General features: G+C 55.5%; 1 protein-coding gene across 1 annotated transcript; it reads left to right on the top strand.

Moving 5' to 3' along the window:
- The first annotated feature begins 6,691 nt into the window (after positions 1 to 6,691).
- Positions 6,692 to 8,498, top strand: EGR4 (early growth response 4). Its single transcript, XM_074148229.1, has 2 exons — positions 6,692 to 6,830; positions 7,171 to 8,498. The coding sequence occupies exons 1-2, from the start codon at positions 6,692 to 6,694 to the stop codon at positions 8,496 to 8,498; spliced, it is 1,467 nt and encodes a 488-aa protein (XP_074004330.1).
- Positions 8,499 to 11,658: the final 3,160 nt, after the last annotated feature.

The following is an 11,658-nucleotide window of genomic DNA, read 5'->3' as shown; positions in this document are numbered from 1 at the left end:
CTGGAAGGCAAGCTTGCTTGGAAATGTTTGCAGCTTCCCAGTCAATACACAGAGGCAGACAGACTCTTAGAAAAAAATGTGAATTTGGAAAAAAGTTGAGAAAATTGTCCCTTCCTGCTTTATTATTTTATTACAGCCAAATCATTGTGTTCCTGACAGCCTCGGCCTCAGCCCTGTGCTTATACTGAGCCAAATTAATCTTTCTGCCCCTGACCAACGCGTGCAAAAGCACATGCTAAAAATATTGTGATTAGGACGCGTGATGAAAGAGAGAATAGAAATTCCACTTCTGCTCTCCGCCAGCTTCTCTGAGAGCTCACAGAATTAGCACTTTGCCTTTAGTATTGGGTTTGATTATATTATTTGGGGGGCAGGGGGAAGCAGGAGATGAGATTATTTCTGACTATAGCCTATTTTTAGGAGGCGATGCGATCGCAGGCACTGCGGCGACCTCTCTGCTTTGGCAAGCTGCTCTGCTGTCCCCGTATGCAGTCGCTCCCAGGCTGTAATTCCCCTTGGCTAAACTGTAGGTAGCAGCCAAATTTGAGAAATTTTACCCCAAAGTTCAGCTGCATGTGATGAAAAAACAAGGATGCAGGAGAAGTGATCCATAAATTTTAAGGGCAGGAAGAGCTGTTGTCGCTAGCTGAGCACCCGGAGAATATGGTGATGTGCAGCAACATAAAACCTGGAGCGAGATAGCCATCCGCCCCGACCTCCCGCTGTGCCCAGGCTCTGAAATTCCAGCCAGCGATTCCTCCCTCATGACTGGTAATTGAAAAAAATACCCTTTCAGCAGGCATTTCATAGAACCTCACGTGCTGCTTAAATCTGCTGAGGCTGCCTGGGCATGCCTGAGGAAAGATGCTCTTCAGCAAAGGTCCTCAGAGCATTCCTTCGCTGCCACCCCGGGGCTGGCAGCATGGCTGGGAGGTGGTGGTGATCTCCTTCTCAGCCTCTCCAGGTTGTGTCCTCTGTCACACGAGCACCCTCTCCACGCACCAGGAATAGGTACGCAGCGGAGACAGCACCACTGGTCGCATGCCAGTTGCCATGGAAATGCAGAGCGATGTATTCTAGAAGTTTTCCTGGAAGGGAAGATGGTTGGAGCGATCGGAGGGGGAGATGGAGGGCAAAGAGATGAGATCCAGCAGCTGGGCGGTGACATCAACAGTGCCATCTCCAGTGGCCATCCCGGGAGAAATCACTGCTCTGTCACATTGTTCCATCCACCACCCATGAAGTCCATTGCGAGCTTCAAGATTTTGGGATACCACTCCCTTCTCCATCTCAGAGGCCTGGCAGAGGGAGCTTTGGGGTCATTTACAAAGAATATGGGCTTTGTGGTTGGCTTTTGATGTGTTTTTTGTGTGGGGCGGTTTAAAGGAGATGCTCTACATCCAGAAGATGGGAGTCACGAAAGGTAATTCAGGGATTTGCATTGAACATGGGGTAGTACTGGCAGCTTGCAATCCATGGGTGCTCATTGGGCAGCTGACTCTTTGGGTGCCCACCTCTGTCCCTGCCCCTAACAGCATGAGGGGAAGCAACAGCACTTCCCAGGGAGATTTCTTTAAAATATCCAACTCCATCTGCTGCTCAGCCCCCGCCCCGAACCACAAACAGAAAATCCAAGGGACATCGTTGGCCATAAGAGATGGAAATGCTGGGGAGCAAGGGGAGGCTGGCAGTGCTGTCAGATTGTTTTCTTCCTGGCTTCCTGGAAAAAAAAAACCCAAACACTTTTGAATTGCAGAAGCACCTTCTTGAATATTGAGGACCAGCGGCCCAGAGTCAACAGAGCCGCTTTCTTGCTCATGAGAGAAGCCCTTGGAAGAGGTTAGCAGGGAAATTCATGGCTTCACCCATCACCACAGAGAGGTTTTGATCACCAGGAGGAGGGAATTAGTCGCCTCATGAGCAGCCAGCAGATTTGTTGCACACACACCCATTTGCTCGGTGGCTCTTATGAAGCTGCAAGCATGGAGGCGGTGGGCACTCTCCAAACAAACTGAAAGGGAGGTTTCTTCACCTAAAACTTAGCTCATCTCACAGAGCAGAGGATTCTAAGGGTTCAGAAAGGAATCAGACAGTGGAAAAATCCATTGAGGACTATTAAATATAAGGCATCAGTTCAAATGCAGAAGATACATGAGCCATGAATACTTGGGGCTTGGAGGAGACTCATGGAAATCACACTTTTCCCTAGATATCTGTTGGCTTTGGACACATAGGCCCAAGTTTGGCTGCCAGAGAACCAATTGCCATGAACCAATGCTCACCCCATCCTTTGAAAAAAATGGATTCCAGCCTCAGATCAGTGATGGTCATCTCTGCCCTTGCTAGAGACTGCAGGGCTGCCTCCTCTTGCCCAGCCTTCATCCTGTGGTGGGAAAAGTGCTCCCTAGCCCTTCCCCCAGCTCCTTGCTGGGTTGTGGCAAGACAAGGCAGGAGGATGAGGATATTTGCCTCCTTTCCACAGCAGCTTCTCCCTTGAAAAGGGCTGGGAGTCCCAGGAGCATCCCACCCCCTGCCAAAATCTCCCCAGACTGTAGGGAGGACCCCAGACCAAACCTCCAAAGATGAAAGCTAGGGGAGAAATGGGACAAAGCCAAGAAATAAGGCTTGATTTCCATGGTATAACCCCAACTGGGAGCACAGACTGGGAAACTGGAGGGAAAAGAAGGGTGATGTGCCATTGCAATGGGTTGCATGCAGCACGGTGGGATGGTCAGGAGAAAGGTGACCCCCTGGGACCAAGCTGGCGCCCAGCTCTGTGGGGGAAACATCTGGGTGGATCAGCAGGACCCAGCGAGGAGCTCGCCAAGCAAGTGCTCACCCTGGCTGGCGGAGGCAGGCAGGCTCCTGGGGACTGTGGCTTGTGCCAGCCGGTTCCAGATGGCAGGTGACTGGGGGAGTCCCGGGCTGGCAGCCTGTGCACTGCGGCATGCTTGGAGGGCTGCAGTCCTGGGCGAGCTTGGAGGTGAGCCTGGGGCTGAGCAAGCTGAGCCCTCCCAGAAAGCTCAGAGACACCTTTCAGGCTCCCAGCATCACTGGAGCAAAACCGCTCCTTCCTTTGGGGTCGACATTTGCTGCCCCAAGGATGCTCCCACCAGGATGCAGGGAGGGAGCAGGAGACTGAAGCCCTTCTGCTTGGGTGAACTTTTGCTGCGAGATGTACCCCGCAGACACACACAGGGCTGCCACAGCGGCTTTCCAAACTGCTTCAGCTCTTAAAGACCTTAAGCAAAGCCTCCTGCAGCGTCTCAGGGACTAGAGAAGGAGAGAGGGAACCCAAAGCACGAGTCAGAGCCTGAGCTGTGGTACCTTCCTGGGGTGCCTGCGTGTGGCAGGGGGGACCTGGCCACTGCACGGATTTCCTCCCTGTATTTTTATGACGACACATTTCACCCCAGGAAGGCTATCCCGCCTCCTCGCCAGCCAAGTGCCCCTTCTGGGAAGGGAAATGCTGTGCCAGCACCTGGTCCCGGAGCTTGGCTTTCGCCGTGGTCACGTTTTCCCATTACCTCATGCGTCGTGTCACCTCCACGGTTGGAGCTAACACAGCCATGCTCCTCCCATGGAAACTGCCATCCAAAGGGTCACTTTAGACTGTGGGTTTTTTTTAATAGAAGTGGGTCTCTATTTATCTCAAACTTAAAAGAAAAAAGCATGCATCCAGAGGAAGAGGGCACATTAGGCAGTACCTATACAGCCACCCCTGTATAGTCAGCAGCACTCTCCCAGGCAGACGAGGCATATATAAACCACACAATATTGTTTATTTTCTTGTCTGGGGAACTGAAATGTCGCCACTATTTTAGGATCATGTCTGAGGATGGAGAGAGGTTTATGAGAGCTGCCTCTGTCCCATGGTGGTAGCTGGCGACATTCCCATGGCATTTTAGGCTGGCATCATATAGAAGGTGGGACAGTTTCTTCCATCTCCAGGAGAAAAGGAGAGCTGCTTGTCCTGGCAGCGGTTGTGCCAGGGATGTGCACGGCAGCAAGCAAAAGCAAGGATCTGGACTCAGGGACTGGAGGCCCTACACATCCTAAAGCCTGTCATCCCAGTTAAAATGTGCCACAGCCAAATAAAATAAGAGAGACCAAGGTCTGATGGGTCCATCTAATGCAGCCAGGGAGAGGTGAAGAAGAGAGCAAGGGCCCCGAGGTCCATCCTTTGGTCAGGTCCCACAGGTGTCCAACAGATCCCCTAAGCAGCAGTCGTGGTTATGTTTAGTAAGCCACAGATGGACTGTTTTGAGCCTGTTTATCATCTTGGTGCCCCCAATGTTCTGAAGCACTGAGTTCCAGCTTCATCAAGTAGGGCTAAGTATTGCCTTTGGTTTGCCTGAAACTCACTTTCTGGCCATTGCACTGGGCTCCCCTCAGCTCCTGTGAGATGAGAAATGATGAATAATTGGATCCCACTCACCATTTCCACACTCTGATAATTTTCCAGATCTCTTTCTATCCCTTCTTTTATTTCCAACCTGAACCTTACAGCTCATTCCCTGACACTCCCTGAATCACCAGCCAGGCTTAATGCTTCTTTGCACCTCTTTGCCAGCGATCTCAGTACACTTTGCAGAGGCAACGGTGAACAGCCTGCCCCCAACATGGGGAAGCACTGCTAGACACATTTGCAAGTGATTTGCCCAAGGTAACGCAGTGAGTCACTGCTGGAGCCAGGAATAACACCAGAGCAGGGCCCCAGCTGCTGTGCCCCGGCTTGAGCGTCTCTTGGCCCTGTGAACATGGATGCAGTCACTGCTGCACATCCCCAGTGGACCCAGCCCACCAGCAAGGGCTGTAAGCACATGGAGGGAGGGAAAACATGCAGGTAGAGAGGTCAGGGAGAGGTCCCCTCCTCATTTCTAACTCCTTTGCGTCCTACAGCTTTCTCCTGCACATCCCGTTGTGGAGGTAACCTTCTCATCAGCCACCTTGCACTCAGAAACGGCAGGTTTGTACCTGTAAATATTTTTGTGGATGTGTTTTATAGTGGGCTCTGAACCCAACAGCCAGGTTGCCCAGAGAAAACCTTCTCCTCCTCATTCAGACTGCCCGTGCTGGATGCCTGTGGCAATCTGTTCCCCAAAGCGTCACTGCTTTGCCAGGATCAGCTCCGAATCAATGATGGAAATTTGGAAATCTCCAAACAACCAAGCAGGGAAAACAACAGCCTCCAGCCTTGCTTCACTGGAGACTTCACCCCACCACAGCAGCTGGGGGGTCGGGAAGATGCTCAGGGCACCGCAGTTGGGGTGGAAGCACTGCCAGGATCCTGCCAAATCACTGCTTGTGTTGAGTCCACTCTTAAAACATCCTCCTTTGACAGGCCAGTGGGATTTGCAGTGTGGATCTACTCTCTCCCAGCCCAAATCCATGCCTATTGCTTGCCAGCCTGGGTGGGAGCCATGAACTCGGATGACTGAAACGCGGGGAGGGAGCTGGCCGCAGTGTTTGCCTTCTCTTTTTGGCCGCTTGCTCGATCGCAGGAGGAGCAGGCATCCACTTCACAGCTCCAAATCAAAGCAAATACGAAATGCCAGCAGAAAGTATTGCAAAATCAGGCACGGAAAGGAGGAGAGGGAAGGGGGGGGGGGGAGGGAATAGCAAATCCAGCACCTTTCACGCTTCTAGAAGGAACAAGAGCAACAAAAGGCATTCACAGGGAAAAAATAGCATAAGGCGAATAAGAGCCTGGGGAGATGTAAATCTGGAAGAACAGCAGCCCACGGTGGGAGGGGAGCCAAAGCCCCAGTGCGTTGCTGCGGCGCAAGGGCCGGATCCGGAGGGGTGCCCAGCATTCCCACCCCCTCCCTGGCCCAGCCGTGGGAACCGCAGAGACAAAGCTGAAGCCGGGGGAAAGCAAAGACTGTGGGCACACGCGTGTGCTTGCACTCCCGTGTGCGTGCACGTGCACGTGCACGGGTGTGTGGATGCAGAAGGTGTGATGGGGGGATGCGGGCAGGATCGCAGGGGTCTGCCGGGGGGGAGGGGGTGATGCTGTGCACACGCACATGCAGAGCAGCAGCTGCGGGCCCTGCAGCGATTTGTTAAAAATATCGCGATTATTAGTTAAAAAGAGAGAGATGGAGGGGGGGGGGGGAAACAACAAGGAAAAAAAAAAACGGAGAGAAAAGGGGGAGGGGAAGAGAGGGGGAGGGGGAGGGAGGGGGCAGCGCGTCACGGGAGAGATTTCCTTATTGGGACTCCCTAGCCTACATCCTGAGTCCATATATGGGCATTTACGTCACGGCAGCCTCACTGGGGACTCCAGAAATGGCTGCGGCGGAAGGTCGGAGCAGCCCCGCTGCAGCTATAAAGGGGGCGGCGGGGAGGGAGAGCCGGGCGTCCGCACGGGCTGCCGCTGCTGCCGGCCCCTGCCTGCGCCCCTTCCCCCTGGGACCTGCCCCCACTCCCCCGGGGCACAGCACCCCCCGGATCGCTCCCGACACCCAGCCCGAGCATCACCCGGCTTGCCCCGAGCACCCCGGAGCATCCTCCAGATTGACCCAAACACCCCGGAGCATCACTGGGATTGCCCCAAGCACCCGGGAGCATCCCCCAGACGGTCCCTGGCACCTACCCCGAGCATCCCCCGCATTAGTCCGGGCACTCCGGAACATCCCCTGGCTTGCCCCAGCCCGGCCCCGCCGCTTCAGCCGTACCTTCAGGGGAGATGCTCAACGTTATGGATTTCTCTTGCCCGGACACGCTTTATTCCAAATACGAGGAGAGCTGCGAGATGAAAACTGGAGATCTTCAGGGCTTGGGGCAGCCTGAGCAGCAACTTCTGGCAGAGGCCGATTTCCTCGGAGGTAAGGGCAGGGGGGAGCTGGGCAAGGATGAGAGACCCCACTGGGAGTGATAGCTGCAGCCAGGAATCGGGCATCTCCCCCTCCTCTGCCCTGAGCCTGCTCCCAGCCCTTGGCTGTGGATTCAACAGCCCCCCACTAGCCCAGGGTGGGAGTCCTGGGGGTCCTGCTGGGGAAGGGGGGTGAAGCCCAGGGCTCCCTGTGTGATTCTGGGGATTCGGCTAGGACGGGGACCTCACAGTGACGCAATATCAGCCTCCCACTGTTCCCCCGTATCCCGCCCCCCTCCTTCCATCCCTGCATCCCTCCATGCCTCTAACCACCATCCCCTCTGCATCCCCAGGTGAGCTGCTGGGCGCCCCAGTGAGCGGCGGAGCGGTGGATTACTCCCTCCTGGGCAGCCAGCCCTCCCCTTCGCTCAGCTACACTGGCAGCTTCTTCATCAAGGCGGTACCGGAGCATCCCCAGGACCAGGAATCCCTCTTCAACCTGATGTCGGGGATCCTGGGCATCTCCCCCTTTGCCTCCTCTGAGGGCCACCAAAGGCACCTGGATGCTCTTTACCCCTGCCCCGAAGTGGCTCAGAGCCAGCTGGACCTTTACACCGCCTGCCAGCCTGAAATGAATGGATCCACACAAGCCCCCTTCCCGGAGCAGGGCTACAGTGGCTTCCCCACGGCAGAAGATGCTCAACCCCTCCAGGCACAACCCACCTTAGGAAACACCTCACAGTGCTTCTTCCAGCCCAAGCTCCTGGACAACAAGCAGGACATCAAGCTGCTCCCTGCTTCCCCACCCTTAGACAAGTATAAAGCCTCCTGTGCCCAGTGGGAGCCCGTCACCCAGCATCAGGCCTACTTGCCCACCAGCTATCATTCTCCTGAAACCTTCCAGGCTGGGGAGGGCAGCCAAGGGCTGTTCCACCCACTGGGCTCCAAGATGGAGAGCGTCTTGTCCGTCAGCTGCCAGTCGGAGCTCGGCAGCCTGGCGGAGGATGCTGCCTGCTTCAGCACCCATCTGGGCTTCGGCTGCGAGCCAGAAAACTTCCCGGCCCGTGGGGACTTTGCTGACACCAAGATCCACAACCTCCCTCCTCCATTAATGCCGGAGTTTGACGCCTCCTTGGCCCAGCCTGAAGCCCTGCCAGGTCTGATGAGCTCTGCTGAGCTCCTCCATCCTCACCCCTCGCCCTCCATCCCCCCCACGGACTTTTTGGGCCACCCCACCTCTTCCTCCATCCCTTCCCTGCTGCCCACCAACCCTGCTGCCTTGGCCGAGCCCAAGAAGAAGACTCGCCGGACCAAGTGCTCTTCCAAATGCTTCTGCCCAAAACCCCACGAGAAGGCTTTTGCCTGCCCGGTAGAGAACTGCATCCGGAGCTTTGCCCGCTCAGATGAGCTCAACAGGCACCTCCGCATCCATACGGGCCACAAACCCTTCCAGTGCCGCATCTGCCTGAGGAACTTCAGCCGCAGCGACCACCTCACCACCCACATCCGCACCCACACCGGTGAGAAGCCCTTCTCCTGTGACACCTGCGGCCGCCGCTTTGCCAGGAGCGACGAGAAGAAACGTCACAGCAAGGTCCACCTGAAGCAGAAAGCCCGGACAGAGGAGAAGCTCAAAGGTTTGGGTTTCTTCTCAGTGGGTCTCTCCTTTGGGACACTGTGAAGGCACCACCTAAACACTGGGAGACGGCGTTTCCCGAGGTCCCCATAGCATCTCACAGGAGAGCTGGGGTGGGAATATCCTCCTGGGGTGGCCCTGGAGAAGATGACGGCAGATCGGGCCGTGCCAGGGAGGAGAGGGACACGCAGAAGGCAGAGGCGATGCTGCGGCGCTGGACCACTGGCTGTGGAGGAGGGATATGGCAGCTCCGGCCATCCGGAGCCATCTCCAAACTGCAGGGACTGAGTCATTTTTATAGCTCCTATTCCAAGGAGGGGAAAGGGAAAAACTATGTACAGAAAGAAATCACCACTGAGATTGTTTTTTTTATATATACCCAAACCCACGGACATCCTGCGTTTGTAGCGACCTGGCTGTGATTTCCCCTGCCGGCACTTTACATGGTGCTCCCGACTGGTTATTTACTGGTCAGCACGGTCGGGGGCTGTGGCTGCACCGGTCCTTTCTCCCAAAGGAGAGAGATGCCACCGGGCTCCAGCAACTGGTGCGTAACAGTCCCTTTGGAGAGGTGATGTCATCATTGTTATTATTATTTTCCTGTTTGTAAAAAGAACATTAGAAAATTGTGTCTATTTTTCTAATTAAAGATTTGAGGTAATCTAAGACCTTGCTGGGGTTGCTCTCTGCCTTTCACTCCTGTGTAGCAGTCCACGCCGGTGGTATTTCTGTTGTGTTTTTGGCCTCTAGCTGCCGCATATGGGTAAAAAGGTGCTTAAATAATTAGCAGGGAGAGAAAAATCAATCAGTGCGGTGGGTGGGCGGGTGACCCTCCTCCCGAGTACTCCCAAATGCCCAGGGTGGGTGCCTCATCCTGGGAGAAGGGTCTTGTACTGGAACAGAGAGGGGAAGGGATCTCCACTCCCCAGTGGTGGGAGGCCCTCTGAAAGGGGGGGTGTGCCTCCAGGTTTATTCTGACGGAGCTGAGCCCTGGAGAGATCTGCCCCACTTGGAACCAGAGCCACAGGGTCCACTGCAGGGACCCCAAAGCCCAGCCCAGACCCCCCACCCTGGGTTCCTGGTCCCCCGTGGGGTGTGGAGCAGGCTTCACCCACAAGAAATGGGGTGAAATACAGCCCCGCTCCTCATTTTCAACCTGGCACATTCCCAGGGCTGGAGAAGATCCAGGCACCATCAGGCAGAGGCAGGCAGGCAGGATGTGTCCCCCTGTGAAGCCAGGAGGGAGCATTTTCTCCCTCCCTTTTGGTATGTTAAATGGCAGAGAGATGCTGTTTCCCTTCTCCTGGGGATGCCCAGTGGCCGGACGGCACAGGAGAAGATGTTGCAGCCTGGAGGGTGCCACCGACAGCAGAGCCTCATTCCTCCAGTGGTTAAAAATCAGTTAAAACCATGGAAGCTCCAAATCTCATGTTTCTAACAGGAGATGCTCACGCAGATGGGGCACACCGGTCTTTGGTTTCAATTAATCAGCAAGAGAAGGTGCCTGTGGGAGCGGAGGGAGCTGGGCAGCGAGGATGGGGCAGCGTGTCCCTGGCTCAGGGCTCAGCAGTCATCACCGATGCTGAGGCATTTGGGGGATGATCAGCCTTTTCTTACAGAGGGGGAAACTGAGGCGGGGGAGGGTCACGGCTGCCAATCTGCTCTCTCTGACAGATTTTGTCCCCTCCACCATCCCTGGAGAGGCGAGATCTGCTCCTCAACCATGTTATGGAAGAAAGAGGGTTCTCCCTGCCTCATCCCCTCATGTCCCGCAGCCCTTTGCTGGCATGTGGACTGGAGCATCCCAGGACTAAATCCCAGTTATACTGTTATCCTGGCAAAATCCACTGCCCCACGCTGAACTTGCCATGGCGTGGGAGGACCCCATGGAGCTGGGGTGGGAAACTGGGCAGGGGACGTGGGGTCCTGCTATCAGGGACGGGATGGGGAAAGGGGTCAGAAGGAAACCTCATTGAGAGGGAAATCCTAAATGTCCCCTTAGACCTGTCCCTAAGAGTTCACATCTCTGATGGCATCCAAGGATGCTCATGCCTCTTGGGTGAGAACCCACCAGCCCTCAGCACTGCTGGCCCCAGCAGCTGGACCATCCCATGGGCATGGGAGCCTGATCGTGAGCAAGGACCACTTCGTGGGATGCAGATGGCCCCAGGCACCAGAAAAAAAACCAACTTTTTTTTTCTGGGGGGACACCCCAGATATCATTAATAAGGACCTCAGCACCCAGGTTTCCTTTGGAAAGAGGCCGTCGCTTGGGCACCTCTCCATGGGATGTCAGCTCTTGCCAGGCAGTAAACAGCCCTGCTTTCCCCCGTGCTGCTGGCCATGCATGATGCATGAGGCCTTTATTAATACCCCTCCGAAAGTGCATCTATTATTGATGCTGAGTCTGAAAGCTCTGGGAAGGCACCCAGGCTGGAGCCTCTGCCCTCTGATCCCCTGGCCTGTGCTGCCAAGGGAGGGAAGGAGATGGGGGGCACCCATGATGGCAGCTGTGAGCAGCTGCTTCTGGAGTGGGATGGGAGTGAGCACACATTTGTGTTTTTAGGAGAGGAGGAGCACTTGCACCCTAAAACCTGGGGCTACTCAGGGATGGGGACAATCTTCACCCCCAGGCCGGCAGCAGCCTGGTCCCAATGCTGCCATCTTCCCCCATGTCAAGAAACATCAGAGACAAGAAAACACACCAGTGGTGCATGCCTTCCGTGCTGGTGACCAAGCTGAGGTGCTCGGCAACAGAATCAGGACCAAGCCAGGGATTAAGCCAGAGTGATCAGGGACTGGATCAGGATCAAGCCAGGGACCAAGCCAGGGTGATCGGAGACCAGATCAGGACCAAGCCAGGGACCAAGGCGAGGTGCTTGGGGACCAGCTGGGGACCAAGCCAGGGCACTCAGAGACTGGATCAGGAGCAAGCTGGGGACCAAGCCAAGGTGCTTGGGGACTGAATGAGGACCAAGCCAACGATTAAGCCAGGCTGATCAGGGACCAGACCAGGACCAAGTCAGGGACCAAGCCAGGGTGCTTTGGGACTAGCTGAGGAACAAGCCAGGTGCTCGGGGACCAGAACAGGACCAAGCTGGGGTATTCAGGGACTGTTTCAGGACCAAGCCAGGGTTCTTGCAACCATGGGTCCAACTCGGGATGCGAAAGAACAAATGCAGGTCCCCACGCTCAGCCAAGCACC

The sequence above is a fragment of the Numenius arquata genome, chromosome 5 (genome assembly GCF_964106895.1).
Source record: "Numenius arquata chromosome 5, bNumArq3.hap1.1, whole genome shotgun sequence".
Classification (NCBI taxonomy): Eukaryota; Metazoa; Chordata; class Aves; order Charadriiformes; family Scolopacidae; genus Numenius; species Numenius arquata.
Note: the sequence above shows the minus strand (reverse complement) of the source record. Positions and strands in the feature narration are given on the sequence as shown.